Here is a 21,500-nt window from a genome sequence, read left to right on the forward strand (position 1 = left end):
GCACTCACTACTCACTACTCACTACTCACTACTCACTACTCACTACTCACTACTCACTACTCTGCACTCCGCACTCTGCACTCTGCACTCACTACTCTGCACTCACTACTCTGCACTCACTACTCTGCACTCACTACTCTGCACTCACTACTCTGCACTCACTACACTACTCTGCACTCACTACTCTGCACTCACTACACTACTCTGCACTCACTACTCTGCACTCACTACTCTGCACTCACTACTCTGCACTCACTACTCTGCACTCACTACTCTGCACTCACTACTCTGCACTCACTACTCTGCACTCACTACTCTGCACTCACTACTCTGCACTCACTACTCTGCACTCAGCACTCTGCACTCAGCACTCTGCACTCAGCACTCTGCACTCAGCACTCTGCACTCAGCACTCACTACTCTGCACTCAGCACTCACTACTCTGCACTCAGCACTCACTACTCTGCACTCAGCACTCACTACTCTGCACTCAGCACTCACTACTCGCTACTCTGCACTCACTACTCACTACTCACTACTCACTACTCACTACTCACTACTCTGCACTCAGCACTCACTACTCTGCACTCAGCACTCACTACTCGCTACTCTGCACTCACTACTCACTACTCACTACTCACTACTCACTACTCACTACTCTGCACTCTGCACTCAGCACTCACTACTCTGCACTCAGCACTCACTACTCTGCACTCAGCACTCACTACTCTGCACTCAGCACTCACTACTCTGCACTCAGCACTCACTACTCGCTACTCTGCACTCACTACTCACTACTCACTACTCACTACTCACTACTCACTACTCTGCACTCAGCACTCACTACTCTGCACTCAGCACTCACTACTCGCTACTCTGCACTCACTACTCACTACTCACTACTCACTACTCACTACTCTGCACTCTGCACTCCGCACTCTGCACTCACTACTCTGCACTCACTACTCTGCACTCACTACTCTGCACTCACTACTCTGCACTCACTACTCTGCACTCACTACTCTGCACTCACTACTCTGCACTCACTACTCTGCACTCACTACTCTGCACTCACTACTCTGCACTCACTACACTACTCTGCACTCACTACTCTGCACTCACTACACTACTCTGCACTCACTACACTACTCTGCACTCACTACTCTGCACTCACTACTCTGCACTCACTACTCTGCACTCACTACTCTGCACTCACTACACTACTCTGCACTCACTACACTACTCTGCACTCACTACTCACTACTTTGCACTCTGCACTCTGCACTCACTACTCTGCACTCACTACTCTGCACTCACTACACTACTCTGCACTCACTACACTACTCTGCACTCACTACTCTGCACTCACTACACTACTCTGCACTCACTACACTACTCTGCACTCACTACACTACTCTGCACTCACTACTCTGCACTCACTACTCTGCACTCAGCACTCACTACTCACTACTCTGCACTCTGCACTCTGCACTCACTACTCTGCACTCACTACTCTGCACTCACTACACTACTCTGCACTCACTACACTACTCTGCACTCACTACACTACTCTGCACTCACTACTCTGCACTCACTACACTACTCTGCACTCACTACTCTGCACTCACTACTCTGCACTCACTACTCTGCACTCACTACTCTGCACTCACTACTCTGCACTCACTACTCTGCACTCACTACTCACTACTTTGCACTCAGCACTCACTACTCGCTACTCTGCACTCAGCACTCACTACTCACTACTCTGCACTCCGCACTCTGCACTCACTACTCTGCACTCACTACTCTGCACTCACTACTCTGCACTCACTACTCTGCACTCACTACTCTGCACTCACTACTCACTACTTTGCACTCAGCACTCACTACTCGCTACTCTGCACTCAGCACTCTGCACTCACTACTCTGCACTCACTACTCTGCACTCACTACTCTGCACTCACTACTCTGCACTCACTACTCTGCACTCACTACTCTGCACTCACTACTCTGCACTCACTACTCTGCACTCACTACTCTGCACTCACTACTCTGCACTCACTACTCTGCACTCACTACTCTGCACTCACTACTCTGCACTCACTACTCTGCACTCACTACTCTGCACTCACTACACTACTCTGCACTCACTACTCTGCACTCACTACACTACTCTGCACTCACTACTCTGCACTCACTACTCTGCACTCACTACTCTGCACTCACTACTCTGCACTCACTACTCTGCACTCACTACTCTGCACTCACTACTCTGCACTCAGCACTCTGCACTCAGCACTCTGCACTCAGCACTCTGCACTCAGCACTCACTACTCTGCACTCAGCACTCACTACTCTGCACTCAGCACTCACTACTCTGCACTCAGCACTCACTACTCTGCACTCAGCACTCACTACTCGCTACTCTGCACTCACTACTCACTACTCACTACTCACTACTCACTACTCTGCACTCAGCACTCACTACTCACTACTCTGCACTCAGCACTCACTACTCTGCACTCAGCACTCACTACTCGCTACTCTGCACTCACTACTCACTACTCACTACTCACTACTCACTACTCACTACTCACTACTCTGCACTCTGCACTCAGCACTCACTACTCTGCACTCAGCACTCACTACTCTGCACTCAGCACTCACTACTCTGCACTCAGCACTCACTACTCTGCACTCAGCACTCACTACACTACTCTGCACTCACTACACTACTCTGCACTCACTACTCTGCACTCACTACTCTGCACTCAGCACTCACTACTCACTACTCTGCACTCTGCACTCTGCACTCACTACTCTGCACTCACTACTCTGCACTCACTACACTACTCTGCACTCACTACACTACTCTGCACTCACTACACTACTCTGCACTCACTACTCTGCACTCACTACTCTGCACTCAGCACTCACTACTCACTACTCTGCACTCTGCACTCTGCACTCACTACTCTGCACTCACTACTCTGCACTCACTACACTACTCTGCACTCACTACACTACTCTGCACTCACTACTCTGCACTCACTACACTACTCTGCACTCACTACACTACTCTGCACTCACTACACTACTCTGCACTCACTACACTACTCTGCACTCACTACTCTGCACTCACTACTCTGCACTCACTACTCTGCACTCACTACTCTGCACTCACTACTCTGCACTCACTACTCTGCACTCACTACTCTGCACTCAGCACTCTGCACTCACTACTCTGCACTCACTACTCTGCACTCACTACTCTGCACTCACTACACTACTCTGCACTCACTACACTACTCTGCACTCACTACTCACTACTTTGCACTCAGCACTCACTACTCGCTACTCTGCACTCAGCACTCACTACTCACTACTCTGCACTCACTACTCTGCACTCACTACTCTGCACTCACTACACTACTCTGCACTCACTACACTACTCTGCACTCACTACTCTGCACTCACTACACTACTCTGCACTCACTACACTACTCTGCACTCACTACTCACTACTTTGCACTCAGCACTCACTACTCGCTACTCTGCACTCAGCACTCACTACTCACTACTCTGCACTCAGCACTCACTACTCACTACTCTGCACTCAGCACTCACTACTCACTACTCTGCACTCAGCACTCACTACTCACTACTCTGCACTCACTACTCTGCACTCAGCACTCTGCACTCAGCACTCTGCACTCACTACTCTGCACTCACTACACTACTCTGCACTCACTACACTACTCTGCACTCACTACACTACTCTGCACTCACTACACTACTCTGCACTCACTACACTACTCTGCACTCACTACTCTGCACTCACTACTCTGCACTCACTACTCTGCACTCACTACTCTGCACTCACTACTCTGCACTCAGCACTCTGCACTCAGCACTCTGCACTCACTACTCTGCACTCACTACTCTGCACTCACTACACTACTCTGCACTCACTACACTACTCTGCACTCACTACACTACTCTGCACTCACTACACTACTCTGCACTCACTACTCACTACTTTGCACTCAGCACTCACTACTCGCTACTCTGCACTCAGCACTCACTACTCACTACTCTGCACTCTGCACTCTGCACTCTGCACTCTGCACTCACTACTCTGCACTCACTACTCTGCACTCACTACTCTGCACTCACTACTCTGCACTCACTACTCTGCACTCACTACTCTGCACTCTGCACTCACTACTCTGCACTCAGCACTCAGCACTCACTACTCTGCACTCAGCACTCACTACTCTGCACTCAGCACTCACTACTCTGCACTCAGCACTCACTACTCTGCACTCAGCACTCACTACTCTGCACTCAGCACTCACTACACTACTCTGCACTCACTACACCACTCACTACACTACTCTGCACTCACTACTCTGCACTCACTACTCTGCACTCACTACTCTGCACTCACTACTCTGCACTCACTACACTACTCTGCACTCACTACACTACTCTGCACTCACTACACTACTCTGCACTCACTACACTACTCTGCACTCACTACTCTGCACTCACTACTCTGCACTCACTACACTACTCTGCACTCACTACACTACTCTGCACTCACTACTCTGCACTCACTACTCTGCACTCACTACTCTGCACTCACTACTCTGCACTCACTACTCTGCACTCGCTACTCACTACTCTGCATTACCACTCTGCACTCACTACTCACTACTCTGCATTACCACTCTGCACTCAATACTCTGCACTCACTACTCTGCACTCACTACTCTGCACTCACTACTCTGCACTCACTACTCTGCACTCACTACTCTGCACTCTGCACTCAGCACTCACTACTCAGCACTCACTACTCAGCACTCACTACTCAGCACTCACTACTCACTACTCTGCACTCACTACTCACTACTCTGCATTACCACTCTGCACTTACTCTGCACTCATTTAATAGGTCTCACCGTTTTCTGCATACTTTTGTGAGAGACTGTTCTATTTCCTTGTCACTATTTCGTTCCATACTTCGTCTTTTGTTTGTAAAATTCTGGTACATTTCCTGTTTGTCTCCAATGCCGTCTTTTTGTTTAGTCTGCAAATTCTTCTTTCAAAGAGATCTTTTAAAAGTTTACATCATAAAACGTCTCGCAAAACATAATTTCAGGCCGCCTGTCACATTACACAGTAGGAGGCACTTTAAATATAGAATTGAGTATGCCCCCGGAATGCCGCCGCGGCCGCCCCGGAAGTCAGGCACGGTCGCCTGTGACGGGGGCGGGGCCACGTCCAGACCGGAAGAGGAGGCAGGCGGAGTGAAATGCGTCTCGCGCCCGGGGCTCCTGTGAGCGGTGTGGAGCCCCGGGGCCGCGCCAGCAGGAGGTTGGGCGCCGCGTGCTGAGCAGAGTCCCCGACATTGGCCAGGTAAGTTCACTACTCTGCACTCACTACTCTGCACTCACTACTCTGCACTCTGCACTCACTACTCTGCACTCACTACTCTGCACTCACTACTCTGCACTCACTACTCTGCACTCACTACTCTGCACTCACTACTCTGCACTCACTACTCTGCACTCTGCACTCAGCACTCACTACTCTGCACTCACTACTCTGCACTCACTACTCTGCACTCACTACTCTGCACTCACTACTCACTACTCTGCATTACCACTCTGCACTTACTCTGCACTCATTTAATAGGTCTCACCGTTTTCTGCATACTTTTGTGAGAGACTGTTCTATTTCCTTGTCACTATTTCGTTCCATACTTCGTCTTTTGTTTGTAAAATTCTGGTACATTTCCTGTTTGTCTCCAATGCCGTCGTTTTGTTTAGTCTGCAAATTCTTCTTTCAAAGAGATCTTTTAAAAGTTTACATCATAAAAACGTCTCGCAAAACATAATTTCAGGCCGCCTGTCACATTACACAGTAGGAGGCACTTTAAATATAGAATTGAGTATGCCCGCGGAATGCCGCCGCGGCCGCCCCGGAAGTCAGGCACGGTCGCCTGTGACGGGGGCGGGGCCACGTCCAGACCGGAAGAGGAGGCAGGCGGAGTGAAATGCGTCTCGCGCCCGGGGCTCCTGTGAGCGGTGTGGAGCCCCGGGGCCGCGCCAGCAGGTTGGGCGCCGCGTGCTGAGCAGAGTCCCCGACATTGGCCAGGTAAGTTCAAAAAAAGGCTGGGGGGGCTTGGTGCACTTGTGTGTGTGTGTGCGTGTATGCTCGTGTGTGTATGTATGCGTGCGACGGTGACGGCGGGGGAGGGAGGGAGGGAGGCGGGGCCTCGGTGCACTTGTGTGTGTGTGCGCGCGTGTGTGTATGTGTCAGGGGGGGTGTCTCTGTATGTATGTATGTGCGTGCGTGCGTGCATGGGCGCTTGTGTGTGTGTATGCGCATGCGTGTGGGGTGCTTGCGCTTCCCAGGAGACAGCGCCTGGCCACAGCGCGCGTTCCAGTTACAAATCTCCTCGAAGGATGCGCGTGGCCGACACTGTCTCCTGGGAAGCATAGTCGCTGACAAAAGATCTCGGCGGAGACGCGCTTCCGCGCGTTGACGCCGAGACCTAAAAAAATAGGTCACATAAGTCCCTCTCTTATAGTATGGAAAAGGTTACTTAATTGTTAAATTCTGCACTCCGAGCTTTACAATAATTTGAATGTTTTTATTTTGTTTATGCGCAACATACTTGACAGACATCTTTCTTGATGTAATGTCTATGTGTGAAATATACATGCGGAAAGGTATCATAGTTCTGTACCTGACGTGTCGAACCCAGTGATCAGAACAGCATGATTCGATTCGCCACTGGAGCAGTGATGCTGTATAATGCCTCCCAGGTAGTCTTGCCAGCTAATGGCATCCACTATGACAATCAAAGGGCCCAATTGAACAAGCATTCTCATCATTTCCTCTTCATAGCCCCTGTAAAGAAGTAAATACGCAATTAAAGTGTTGTCACAAGCACACAGAGTTTACAGCACCACTTTTCCAAACCAGAAGCAAGTAACGTTCTAAGAGCTGTGTCAAAACAAATTCTCCTTCAGTTGATGCAATTGCACCAAGCAGCTCCATCTTTTGGGAGGAACATGATATAGCATCTTTATAAAATCTGATGAACAACTTTGGTGCTGAAGGACAACATGAACAAAGGTTTACAAATAGTTAAAACCCATTACCAGCACCATCACTGGCATCCAAGATGGCAGCTTTCTAATGGGTCTCCTTTCCAAGGCCTGATATACTGGCGTTCTTGCTTTGGACACTCATTGGTGCTTGTTCTTGTTCTTTGAATTCACAGTTGATCTAGTGGATGGATTTGAAACACTTTCACACCAACCGTATTCCAGAAACATGGTGACAGGGGTGTGTGGAGTCTGGCAGTGGCACTTATGGTCATGCACGCAGGCGGATGGGTGCAGATGGACTTTATTAGCAAGCACTAGAATGCCAAAGACTAGTCCAAGGTGGTGGGAAAACTCCAGAGCCCTGTTTAGTCAATTGCAAACCTGGAATTGCTTGTTTGAAGACCAGTAGTGGTGGCTGGATGGTAGCAACAGTTGAGAAACAGATGTTAAACCCTCAAATTTCCAACAGCAATACCCTGCTCATCCAGGGGCACTATGAGTCAGTGGCTGCAGGGAAAGGGACTGGTCACCATATCACAGTGTATCATGGAATGACACGTTGCTTGAACAGCGGTATGTGCTTGGTCATTCCTGCGAGTAAAGTAGCTGTGATCTTGAAATGATGCTTTATCCCAGAATGGATGATAAGAAGGAAAATGTAATATTGTAATTGAAGCTCTGCGACCCTTATTCTGCTCAACTTGGCGGCGGCATTCAACATGGTCGGCCATAACCTATTATCTGCCTGTCTAAATGTGTTGGGCATTATGGACAACACACTAGCTCTGATCTCTTCTTTTCTATCTGATAGGTTACAATCGGTTGTCTTCGGCAACTATGCTTCCCTGCCTTTCGCTCTCCCATGTGGGGTCCCTCAGTCTTGGTCAATGAGCCCTACCACTCTTTAATGTATATGAATGTGAACTGGCCGCATTAATCAGATCCTTCGGGATGGCTTTAACATCCTTAGTGGATGACACTCAAATCAGCCTGTCCATCTGTGAAAATGTCATACTGCCGGTAACAAGATTTAGAGACTGCCTGCTGGCAGTCAACGGATGGCTGAGTTTGTATTGCCTTCAACTTAATTCAGGAAAGACGGAGGTGATCCTGTTTGGGAACTACTGCCCTAACTGGTTACAGATCTGGTGGCCGGATGAATTGGGAACAGTACCCATCCCGGTCACCAAAGCAAAAAATTTGGGAGTGATCATAGACGAGAGACTAAAATTTGAAGCTCTAGTCAAAGCAGTCTCATCAGCCAGTTTCCTTCTACTTAAGAGGATCAAGAATATCTTCCCTCTGATCCCAGTAGACAGCAGGAAATAGTGATTACTTCTCTAGTCATGGCTAAACTGGACTACTGCAATGGGCTTTAACTTGGAATGCTCGTGAAGTAGATACATAGATTGCAGATGATCCAGAATGGAGCTGCAAGCCTCCTGCTGGGGATCCCCAAGTCTCAATCAACAGGAAAACATCTTCGGAAACTGCTTTGGCTTCCAGTCAAGGGTTGCATTAAGTTTAAGGCCTTATGTGTCACATATAGGGCACTTCACTGTACTGGCCCTCAGTTTTTGAGACAATCATTACTCTGGTACTCCCCAAACAGATGTCTTGGGTATGAAGGGACAAAACTGATGCTCTCTCAGAGATTCTGTAAGGCTAATTGGGGTGGTAGAAACTTCACTGTGGGTGCTATGAAACTCTGGAACACTACCCTTCTCTATCAGAAATCTTCTGTCTTTAACATCCTTTTGTAAAGCCCTAAAGACCTGGCTATTTAATGAATAGTGCACTAGCCTGCTTCCGGACTGTTAGCACCAAGACACCGTTTGGTATTCGTGAGCTATATAAATCCCAATTACATAACATAACATAGTAAGAAAGGTTACATAAGTAGACCACCTGAAAATCACATGCAGTGAGAAACTCACACTCCAATATATTGACACATTCATACTTACATCAACATGAAAACAGCCAATATTGGCAAAATAATTACGGCGGCAGAGACTAAATTGGAGAACTTTTTTCTGATATGGGAGCGTCAACAGCGGCGCTGAGATCTGAGACTGGAGGCTTTGGAATATGGGCATGCAGGGACTGACTATTTCTCATTGACTTTGTAGGTCTTTAAAGCTTACACAGTCAAGTCCATGTTTAGTCTACATGCCAAGTTGGAGGTACTGTACAATTTATGTAGTGGATCACAGATAAGGGTTCTTTAAGATCCTTCTCTGATATCCATTGATAAACTATATGAAGTCTGTCCTGTATCTTCTGATGATGACTCTGAATAGTCTGGAACCTCTTGGAATCGCTGGCCTATAGGATTTCCATGAGCAACACACACAGGAATGTAAGTACTGTGGTTGTTCTCTAAGAGTGAGGAATACGATTGTTCTGGGGAGGTTAGTATCTCTTGTTGATTTCCTACATGAGCGTTTTAGCAATAGGCAGAAAAAACCATTTTGACTATGAAAAACCTAGGGCTTCATGAGAAAGGGTTTCTTTTTACACTGATAGAGGCAGCACATAACTTTTTGGACTGTCTCTGCGAAACAACATGCTTAATCCTAAATCTACAATTAATTGTACAATGTAGAGTTTTGAGTGGTTATTTTCTCCACTTCAGCTTCCACAGGTGACTGATTTCCAGAGGTGTTTTCCTTTCAGCTTCCTGCATTTGCGGATTCATTGTCTCTTGCCCAGACCTCCGAGTCCTTTGGATAAGGTGAAAAAGTGATTCATTATTTTTCATAGTGTGTTTATTACGTAATTTACTTGCAGACAAATAGCCTTTAGACATTGCTATAAATTCTGACTGCTCTGGATATGTCACTTATGTTTTGTTCTGTTTCAATGCCTTTTCTCTGTAAGTGCACACAATAAATGATTTGTATAATGAGGGCCCAATTCACCAAGTGCATTTTGTAGCATGTTTTGTAGTATTTTCCGCACTACAACTCATGTACTACAAAATGCAATTGATAAACCTACATGCTGGGATCTCATCACAGATAGGTCTACGTTTTAGTAGTAAATGTGGGAGAGACTGTGAGAGGCTGAAAATGAGAAATACAACTAAATACAAATATAAAAAAAAACCCTATACACGAGTAAGCCTGTTGATATTCAGAAACTTCCCTTTTAAAGGTAACAACTAATATGTTCCCTAACAGGCGTAAATGTATGTCAGCCCAATATTAGAGTAAATCCAGCCCCACACAGGGCTGCTAACAGGTACTCCACCACGCTCCCACAGAAAATAATGGAGGCACGAAAATAAATAAATAAATAAAACGATTTAAACTTTTATAATACATGTAGAGTTTTAGTACATATATATTACCTACTGGCAGTTGCCAGTAGGTAGTTACAGTTAGGACCTTTGAGTAGTTCCTGAGAAATGTAAATATTGCTCAGATATCCAAATGTGTGCACGGAGGATATACAAACCCTCCCGATCTCAAGTCTGCGATCTGAATTGCTGCCATCGGTTGAACCTAGTCACAGGAAAAAAGGTAAAAAATAAATATTAACAAGCATTTGCGTAGCCAATAGGTTTTGCCTTTGGTACCTTATCAGTGTTTAGCTTTGCAACAGTTGATGTTGTTGTACCAAAGATAATGTGCTGGATAGCTAAACACTTCTAAGTTCCCAAAGGTGAGACCTACTGGCTATGCCTAAACACTCTACTACAGCAGCTAGAGGTGTGGTGGGTGTTGCACTGAGCCAATTGGCTGATAAGGCACTAAAATGTTGACTCTTGTGGGCTGGTCTGTCTTCTGGTTTGCAGAACAGAAAGAGCTGAGGCCTGTAGGCCTACGGCTGACAACTGAGCCAAGTGTGTGAAGGAGACAGAGGATTGAATTAATAAAATGTGGAAAACCAGAAAAGTAGAGGCATCAAACAGATAGAGGTACAGAAAAAAGATAAGAATGTAAAAATCAAAGAGGGAAGAAAAGAAAAAGATTGCTAAATATAAATGGTGAAATGAGGAAGGGAAAAAAGGAAGGAAAGATTAAGGATACAAGAATGAATGGAAGGATAAAACAAAGAAATGTGAAGCGAAGAGTGGAAGGAAGTGTGAAACAAAAAAAGGGTGCAAAGAAGGAAGTGTGTAAGGAAGAATTAAAATAGGGACAGAAGGAATGGGGGTTGGAGGAAAAGAGAAAACCAACAAAGGGTGAAAGAAGGTTTGGAAAGATGGAAGGATGAGTGAAAGGCTGGATGAATGAAAAGAGGACTGGAAGACTCTGGAACAAAAGGATGAATGGAAGGTTGAAAAGATGGAAGCGTGCTTGGAAGGGAGTTGGGTGGCTGGATGAGTTGAGAATGGAAGGAAGAAAGGATGGGCATGATTTAAGGAAGGACGCTGAGAGATGGGGAAGAAGAGATCAGGTTAAGGTGTAGGAGCCTCTATATTGAGGAGAGAGAGACAGGAGAGGAAGGAATATAAATCATACCTTTTGTGGTAAATCGACACCTGTGGAGTACACCATACACATATTTAGAAGTCGGCATAGATGTTCTGGGTACACAATTACAAGTGCACAACACAGCAACACGGAAAACTTTTAACGGTTACACTAAATGGGCTAGAGAATATTGGAACATGCCAGTAGCTAAGGGCAGCCGAACATGCAGAGCTGCTCCATGGCAGTGAACAGGATGGATTACATATTTTTTGTGGATAAACTGAAGCTGAAGCGAGCGTCAGGCTCGGTACATAAGAAATGTGCACAATATAGAAAGATGGCTATTCAGATGCACGTGACGTCTGGATTGAATGTATGGCTATTATGGCTTGTGCAAGCACATGGTTGTCGTACTCTACCTAGTATTAATGGCAGCCAATGTCACCACTTTAAAATGGGAAGTTTGCCTATGACCCTAGCATGATGTATACGAGGAAGCACCGTACTGCTTTCACTGGTCTGATGCTGCAAGGTAGCGTGTGGGGCTAGCATGTGTATTACTGTAGGACAGGTGCTGGTAATGTGACAACAGTAGGGAGCATCAGAAATCGTGAGGAGGCCACCATGGATGATATGCTTAAGGGGCCCCTTACACACCTATTAGTAACTGATTTAACTAAAACACTGTGTTGGAAAGTAGCAAAAGCCTATTTGCTATAGGGATAATGCTGTTTTGTATGTGATTTACCTATGTATGCATTAATTTAAATAACATTTATTCCACTGTGAATGTCCGCAATTTTCCAAAAGAAATGTTACATTTTTTTTGGTCCTTTAAAGAGCAAGAACTGCACCCAAATGCAGTGCAGCTGTTTATATGAATGAGCACGAGTTACGTTACAGAGAGATAAAAGAACATTTTTGCTAGTAGGCAGGGGGTGATTAAATAATTTACCTATACTCTCACGATATAAAGCAGATCCGAGCCTCAAACCAGTCAGCAGATGTCAACCTTTAGCTACATTTTCACTGCCTAACGCTAACGGTAAAATATAGCAACATTCTAAAGTTGTACCTATATCAAATCACGTCACAACCTGTCTGCGTATTACTATTGGTGCAATACAGCAACCTCCAAAAATAAATAACATTTCGAGTAGTGAAGGCTAAAACGCGTGCACTGTAAGTAAATATAACAGACACTTCCGTTCATGCTTTTCATGATGAGGACATGTTTGCTATGCTAGCAAAATAGTGAAATAAGCATCTGCTAGGAGATCTGACCTACAAAGTGGTGGCAATTGCAGTTCTGAGCCCGTGAAGGTTGCTTCTGCGTTCTGCTGCAGAAAGCGCTGAAACGCCATGCATCGGCATTTAGCGCCTTTTTTCCACACTGCAAGCTTGCCAAGCGGTTTAAAATCAAATTAATCGCTGCTGTAGAAAAAAGATCGACGCATCATCTGTCCGTGGCTGAAGGAACCACAACAGCCTGAGTCCAAAGCACAGTGTCTTCAATGTCTGAGACCCCCATTTTGACTCTAACGTAGACCCTGCTGTGTGGCTGAAGGTATCGATGCAGCGCCTGCTCGCGGCTGCTGCATCAATTCAAGCACATCTGGTTTTTCCCATGCCTCACACCTGTGCGCCAAATCAACATCAACGCTGGGCTCCAGTAAGGAACTGAGGCCGCGTGTCTGTAGACTTAACGCATCACCTCTCCTCGCAGAAGAAAACCAAGGCATCACCTCATCTTTAACCCCTTCGGTGCTCATGACGGAACGGTTCCGTCATGAGCATCGGTTGGCCTGTGCTCATGATCGAACCGTTCCGTCAGGAGCCCGTTGGCTCATTAGAACCTTCAGCACAGCGCGAAAATTCGCGCCGCGCTGAAGGGGTTAAGTAAAGAACCAACGCATCATCTCCCCTGCGTAGCAGTAAGGAACAGATGCATCAAATCCCCTGGAGCAAGGAACCCACGCATCACCTTCCCTGCTAGTAAGGAACTAAAACATCGCTTTTCTTGGTGGTGCCTCACCTTCCCTGTAGTGTCGTGGTTCAAATGATGACAGACACTAACTTCTTTTATCAAGAGCTTTATTCTTGTGCTCCTTACAGCTCCCTGTCCCTACTCTAACTGCCCTTTCCTTTTGTGGCCCCTCCTCTTCCTCCACCCCGTAACTCCTCCCATCCCGACTGCTCACAATATCACATCTCCCCCTTTGTTACAAAAGAAACACAACTGACTTGATTATAGTTCTTCAATCAGTCTCTTGGGCTTAATAATGTCTCTTCGAGGTTCATTCCAAATTCTGCAGACACAACCTCTGCCTGTCGATCAGGTCTCTGGAGTGGAATTGAATGATTTAGTCCTTCTGCCTCTTGTTGAACCAGAGCTCCATCAAGTATCTCCTTCATGGCCGGGGTACATCTCTGAAAGTGAGACACATTTCGAGTGATCCGTCTGTTTGCAGACGCAGCAGTGATCATGGTGCCTTTCTGATGAGTGATAGTCAATGGTTCCTCCTTAAACCTACAGTCCGTTTTCTTCGACTGCTCCTGTTTGACCACCACACAATCCCCGGTGTGAAGAGATGGAACCGTGGATCTCCGTTTCGTGACAGCATGCACTTTAATTTTGTCCTTGCCAGCTTGGTCAGCGACCGAGAGTTCTCGATGTATGCTCGTTGGAGACACCGGTCTCAGAGCTCCTTCCCAGGTTGGGATCCTCGTTCGGATGGGTCGCCCCAACATGAGAGTGGCAGGACACTTTCCGGTAGTAGCATGTGGTGTTGTCCGATAGGCTCTTAAGACCACATTGAGAGCCACTTGTAAGTCTTTTTTCTCTAGAGTAGCCTGTTGGAAAGTCTTTTTTTAAGGTGGCCATAAATCGTTCAATGGTACCATTGGCTTGTGGCCACAGAGGCGTGACCTTCCTGTGTCGAAAATTTAGATGCTTTGCAAACTCACTGAACTCATGTCCATTAAAAGGAGGACCATTGTCTGTCTTTAGTTCCTTGGGAACACCCCAGGCGGCAAACACCTCGTCTAGCACGGCAATTGTGCTGAGGCGTTGGTAGATGACACAAACTGGGCTATCGGGAATCTCGAGTACTCATCCATGATAGCTATGACGTACCTGCCTGACTGGAGAGGCCCATAGAAATCCATTGCAAGCTCTTGCCATACCCCACTAGGTAACTTGGTCATTTAAAGGGGGGCTGGGGAATCTCCAGACTTCACTAGTTGACACTGGGAGCAATCCTTTAACGTGAGCTCCACCATTTGATCAAGTTGGGGAAACCAGACTCGCTCCTGGAGTGCTCTCTTGGTTGCCACTTTTCCTCGATGACCTTCATTGGTAAGATTAACAACACCTTGACGCAACTGCCTCGGAATGACGATCCGATGGTCTCTTAATAGAAGTCCCTCCGCGGTAGCGCATAACTCTTCACTGACGTGTCGGAAAGCCTGCATCTCTTGCCGGAGTTGCGGATCACTCTGTTCCTCCTCGCTGTCATGTCTCCAGCGATGTGTGCGCAGGCGTCGCACTACTTTCTGATGAGTGTTGTCCTGTGCAGTAGCTTCCAGTATTGCGTCCAATGGAACTGCCTGTGGTCGGGCCACACCTACCACAAAGTGGATGTATTTCTCAGCTATCGACGGAAGTGAAGCCTGTGGGTGTCTGGACATATAGTCCGCCGGATTCTCTGCTTTTCAGGGCTTATGGATGATTGTATACGTATACTACTGTAAGCGTAATTCCTGTAAGCGTAATCCCCACCTTTCAATGCGAGGTGGCATCTTGGCCTTGGGATTACCTAAGATGGTGACAAGTGCTTGGTGATCCGTTATCATGGTAAAATGTTTACCATCAATGAATACGTGGAAATGCTCGCAGGCCCACATGACCGCTAAGCTCTCTTTCTCGGGCTGAGAATAAGCTTTCTCTGTGTCTGTCAGGCTGCGACTGGCGTACGCCACAATGTGTCGCCGATCAGTGTCGTTGTCATATTGAGCCAGAATAGCACCCAGCCCCACGGGACTAGCATCCACTGTTATTTTCTGTCTTTCTTTTGGGATTAAAATAGGCTAAATTGCCCGCAGTGGAATAGATATGTGCTTGATTGTCTGACGGATGACCTCATTGAATATTTCGGCTGCAGATGAGATACCGAAGTTCAGTATCTTATATCTGAACAAACCCAGATGGGTGGCAAAAGTTGTTATATACCTTGATTTTTCATGTAATTCCAGCTGATGGTATCCCTTGTTTAGGTCAAGTTTAGAGAATACTCTGGCACCATCTAATGCCAAAATGATATCACTCAGGTGAGGTCCTGGGTGCCGCTCTCTTTCTATGGCTGTGTTGGGGAGCCTCATGTCCACACACAACCGTACCTTGTCAGGGGTGCCCTTCTTCAGAACTATGACCACTGGTGACAACCATGGTGTGACCATCCGTTTTCTCAATGATGTCAGCCTGTAAAAGTTCCTGAATTTCATTCTCCACAGCCTGTTGTAGGTGAAAAGGCACCCACCTTGGATGTTGAACAATGGGGCGTACTTGATCATTGATGTGCAAACGACTCAGATATTTGTTCATTTTCCCTTGCCCGGTGAACAACTTGGGGAACTTACGGGCAATGTCTGGATCATCACTGACCCGATATAAGATTTCAACCAGTCTGAGGTGTTCTGCTGTAGGCAGGCTGAGGAGACAATCAGCCTCCGGACCTTCTATGACATGGATGAACGCCGACACTGAGGTAGTCTCATGCTTGAGTGTTGTTGCAAACTTCCCCAGGCATGGAAGTGGTTTCTTTGCCATCCAGGCGAACACCCGACATGTGCTGGGCTCAGCACGGGTGGTGGCCTCATTTTGTTGTATTCTGTTACGGGCATGTAGTTCAAGGATGCCTCACTGTCTAACACGAATTTTGTCGCATGTGACCCCACTTTGATGTCTAGTGGCGGATATTTCTTCATCTGGTCCGGGTCTGCTACCATGCAGATATATTCATCTGTATAAACTGACTCCTGAGAGGTTGATCTCGATTCCCGGGACGTTGACCGTCTCGAGGACCTTCTTATCCACTGGGATTTACGTGACCTCCTGCTGGAGTGCGACGAACCAGAAGAGGATATGGTCTGTCCTGTAGAGCCTTGGCATGATATTGCTTGGCCTCGGGGTGAGACGACCTTGTTGTTTCACTCCTTCTTTCTTTGCTGTACACTCTGCACATTGCCTCAAAACGATTCTTCCGTCCACATTTCCGGCATTGCTGCCCCATTGCTGGACACACGTCTGTATGGGGAAAATCATATCCACATCGATAGCATTTTCGTGACCGCTCTGTCTTTCTTACATATTCTGGCTTCTTGTCTTTTCTCCTCGATTCATAGCGTCAGCGACTTTTCTGTTGGTGACGGGACGCTGGTCTAGACCTTCTCTGTCGCTCACTTGATTTTCTGCGAGTGCTGTTGGTCTGCATCCAGTATGCTTGCTCTCTTCTGTCACTTCGCCTGGTTTCCATGCTCTTGGCATGCTCCTCCGCTTGGTCATACACTCTGGTCATCTCCTCTATTTCGTCGAGGTCATGGCTTTTTCTTAGAAGTCGCCTCCGGAGGGTTTCTGAATGACAGCCTCAATGATCCTCTGCCGGATGGCATCCTCTGTCGAGAAGGTGTCAAAGTTGCAATACTAAGACAACCGGCGCAGTCTGGATATGAATGTGCTCATCATTTCTTCCTTGTCTTGCCGCACTTGATGAAATACATATCTCTCGTAGTCCACATTCCGTTCATGCACAAATTTTCTGTTCAGCGCACCTCGCACTTTGTCATAGGTTCCTTTCTCATCGGTCGGTAGTTCCGTGATCAATTTGCAGATCTCTTTGCCTACCAGATTGCGCAGTGCAATTCATTTGTCTCTATCCCCCGTGACTTTCAAACCTTCAATGTAGTTCTCGAAATCCTCGAGCCACTCCTGCCATTTGGGGCCCATGCTTCTGCCCGCCACCAGGGTCAGTGGTTCCGGTGGGCGCAGGTGCGATACTCTAGTTACAGCTGGGACCGCTGCCGCTGCACTTGCAATTGCGGCACCTCCGCCACTTAGGCTCGGTGAGTTTGACATACCTGGACTGGCGTGCACGAGTCACCTTTCACTTGCGAGCGCTCGCGAACTTTTATCTGTACTTGATTTGTACTTGCCACCACTTGTCTTTGCAGTTGTCAACGCTTGTCTTTGCAAATGTCCAATGCTTGTCTTGCAATTATCAATGCTTGTTTTTGCAAGGTCCAATGCTTGTCTTGCAATTATCAATGCTTGTTTTTGCACGGTCCAATGCCTGTTTTGTACTTATCAATGCTTGTTTTTGCAATGTCCAATGCTTGTTTTGCAATTATCAATGCTTATTTGCTTAGGCCTTGTGCTGCCTGACTTTAAAATGGCCGCCAGTAGTTTGCACATGGAGGTTGTCCTGAAAACTACCTGACTTTAGGATGGCCGCCGTTCTTGAACTCTCAGCCCCCACAAAACTTCATTCTCAGTCATTCTTTCGAGGCATACACGCTCTCCAGGACTTACCGGCAGCAACTTTCAGCATGCAGTCGCGTTTCTTTGATACCTCGATGCCTCTGGAACCTCAAGAGCATCCAGGTACGATCAGGGAAACTCCTCGCTGCAGCTCGTCATTGGCACGCTATTCCTCACGCATCGAGGGTGAGCTGGGTATTTTCGCGCGCACAGGCGCTCCTTGTCAGGACACTTCCACTCGTCCTGGGCAGCACTACAGACGCTCCTTGTGCACCGAAGCAGTGGGCAAGATTGGGGTGGGCACCCGACTTCTTCTCATTCAACGCGTGCCGATTTGCACGCATCGGGAGGGAGCCGCAATTTGGCGCGAACCGGCGCCCGGCTTCAAAACACCCCGGCGCTCGATGGTGTCTTCTTCCTCTGGGCTCTACGCGATCAGCATGTCGCGGAGCAGGGGTAGCTATCGCTGGCCTCTTGATCTGGGTGGCGAACCTACTTCAGACCCACGTGTCTCGACAGCGTTTTCTTCTTTCACGCTGCTAGGGACAGGGACGCTTCTTCGTGGGTTTCTGTGGGTGGCAGACTGCACCATAACACCCTCGTCACCAGCTGTGCTGTAGTGTGTGGTTCAAATGATGACAAACACTAACTTCTTTTATCAAGAGCTTTATTCTTGTGCTCCTTACAGCTCCCTGTCCCTACTCTAACTGCCCTTTCCTTTCGTGGCCCCTCCTCTTCCTCCACCTCGTAACTCCTCCCATCCCGACTACTAGACTGCTCACAATATCACACCCTGCACCTGTATTCGACTTGTAATTTTGAAGCATCCCAGGTATTTTGTATTAAAAGTGAAGCATCCATAGTTTTACATGGACTTAACTGATTTAAAACTATAAAAGTGAGATTTTGATATGTATATGTTGGATGTTCGTCATTGTGGTATTCTTTGGTTCAGATAAAGATTGGTTATTTTTATAAACTGGTGTGGTGCCACTTTGTAGTGTCTTAACTGTGTTACTGTATGTTTATGTACAAATGCTTTACACAATGACTTAGAGATAAGCCTGACTGCTCGTGCTCAGCTACCAAGGGGGTGATACCCTGACTAAACGGAAGAATCCCTACTTGAACACGGTGCAAACCATTGCCCATTTCTAATAGAGGACTTAACTTATAAATGAAAGTGTCAGACTAATTTGCTACTTGAAGAAACAGCCTTCTAAGTATAATGAGACCAAATGCTGGTGTTGTAAACTGGCCACAAACAACATAGCTGTGGAATGTTTACTTAGCTTTCAGAGGTAGCACATCTTACATCTTCCCTGTTACTATCATATCTGAATAGGCAGGGGTGAATCTCTTCAATTTCTTTAAACTCCGACAATGCAAGTTTCCTGAATCCTAGGGAAAACTATGAGAGGCTAACAATCCCACATTGGGACCTCAAGCCTTCTCAGAACAGATTCACTTAAAAATGTAGCATGGTCTTTCTAACAAAACGTTTTCCAGACTTTGCTACTAACATTATTAGCAGCTGTTTAAAATGACGTGAGATTAATTTTAGGACAACTATCTATTGATCGTCTTTGAAAAGATTAATCTTTACTGTTACTTTTACTTTAGGAAGTGTTACCCCCTTTCCATCCCCCTAGAATAATAAAATATGGTTACCTCAAATTATAGGCTTCAAAACCTTTGACTGATACTCCAAAAAGTGACTGGGGGAAATAATGGCATATTCCAGTCTGTGCTTTATATTTGTATTCTGAGTTTCTCACCAATTTCAGCTGTGTCTGCAAAATAAGGGATAAACATATACTTTTATAAACTCCAGTAGTCTCATTAGCATTACTTATTTGAACAAAATCTCAGCAAAGCACACATAAGCAATTGATCCAAGAACATTGTTTTCCGATTGTAAACAACTATAAGCTGGCTTATAAAACAACATATAGAAATACATACAGGTAGCAGTGAAACATAGGGATGATTTTCACTATGGAATTAGGAGTGACAATAGGCAAGAGTGAACAGTCCAGTGATTTTCTTTTTACTCCACTATATCTTTATGTTATGTACAGTCCTCAAAATCATTTACCCCTGCTTTCAACTGCTACACAGGGGCAGTGGAGTAATAAGTTGACCTTACATAACATGGCCTCTCCTCCCCGACACAAATATGAAAAATAAATACCTTAAAAGGCATCCTCAGCCCACCTCTAACACCTTCCTAGCTTTCATTTCCACTCTTGCCTCTCAGCTGTCCTTTTTACTTTCAGACAAACAGTGCTGCCCTGACATGCTCTCAGAAAATACTCTCAGCCTAGTCTGTGGCGGAATCAAGTGCAGAATTTATCTAGAACATGCTAAACTGAGGGAGCTTAAATTTAGTTTCTTTTGAAAGTTCAGATTTTAAGAAAACATAACATGATGTAATGTGGGAGGACAGTGATATTCACTGTGAAGTATTCAAGCAGGCATACAGAATCTGAGATCGCATAATGAGGAAATGAGGAATTCTAGATAGAACTTGTAAGTGAGTACCCTCAAAAGCAGGACACCCGCAGACAGAGCTCAGAGAGGCCCATCTTAAGGGTACTAAAATATCTGACATGCATAAAACTTTGGAGAGGATAGAAAAAGCCATTTACCTGTGACCGCATGCAAGGTTTTTGCACACCAATGCCCTCTCAAGTCATCAAACAAACTCAAAAGGAACAATCTTTGTTGAGAAAAAGTTGAACTGTGAACTTTTACTTCAGCCTCATTGTGAAGGCATGCCATATTATAAAACATAGTAGGCATCTACATTTATCAGTCTGTGGTAGTGTAAAGTCTATCTCTATGGCTTCATACTAAGAGAAAATCTTCGCTTGGCACTGTCTATATGGTGACCACTGAATAGGACATTGTAGACACCGACTATCCATCTTATGACCACCTGGCGCTTTCTGGGTTGAGGATCATGTTAAAAGCAAATTAACTTCAAGGTTCTCAGAGTGCAATTGGAGCTGTCCTTGTAGAGCTCAATCACAGGTATATCCATAACAATAAGATAAACACATAAATTAGTAGCCTGCCAGGCATGGTGGGAGGAGCTGGACATTTGGCTATTTTGACCATGGCCTTATCAGAATCGTAGAAGTAGGTAAGGTCTTTTTGCAGAGATCTTTCAATTTTAAGGTTCGAAACCCAAGTGCTTAGTGTTACATTAGATTACAGAATAACTTTACTAAAGCCGGGATGGCACAATTGGATTCCAGTGCTCCAGCAAATACATTAATCCCCCAGCCAGTCATACCTGCTCTTCCCCTCCTCTTCCCCAGCACCTTTTTTTAGCGCCCTCATAACATTCTTCTGCATTTTTACCCAGAGCAAACTCGCAGCCTCAAACCCCTTCAGACTTCCCTCTTCAGC

General features: G+C 46.2%; 1 protein-coding gene across 1 annotated transcript in view; it reads right to left on the reverse strand.

Moving 5' to 3' along the window:
• Positions 1 to 21,500, reverse strand: part of CTSO (cathepsin O) — a 159,477-nt gene that overhangs the window by 13,825 nt on the left and 124,152 nt on the right. The window contains exons 5-6 of the mRNA XM_086962341.1: positions 19,755 to 19,876; positions 6,758 to 6,921 (exon numbers count right to left, since the gene is read on the reverse strand). Of these exons, the coding sequence (XP_086818467.1) occupies positions 6,758 to 6,921; positions 19,755 to 19,876 (286 nt within the window). The remainder of the gene's footprint in view (positions 1 to 6,757; positions 6,922 to 19,754; positions 19,877 to 21,500) is intronic.

This window comes from Lissotriton vulgaris, chromosome 3_1 (assembly GCF_964263255.1).
Source record: "Lissotriton vulgaris chromosome 3_1, aLisVul1.2, whole genome shotgun sequence".
Taxonomy (NCBI): domain Eukaryota; kingdom Metazoa; phylum Chordata; class Amphibia; order Caudata; family Salamandridae; genus Lissotriton; species Lissotriton vulgaris.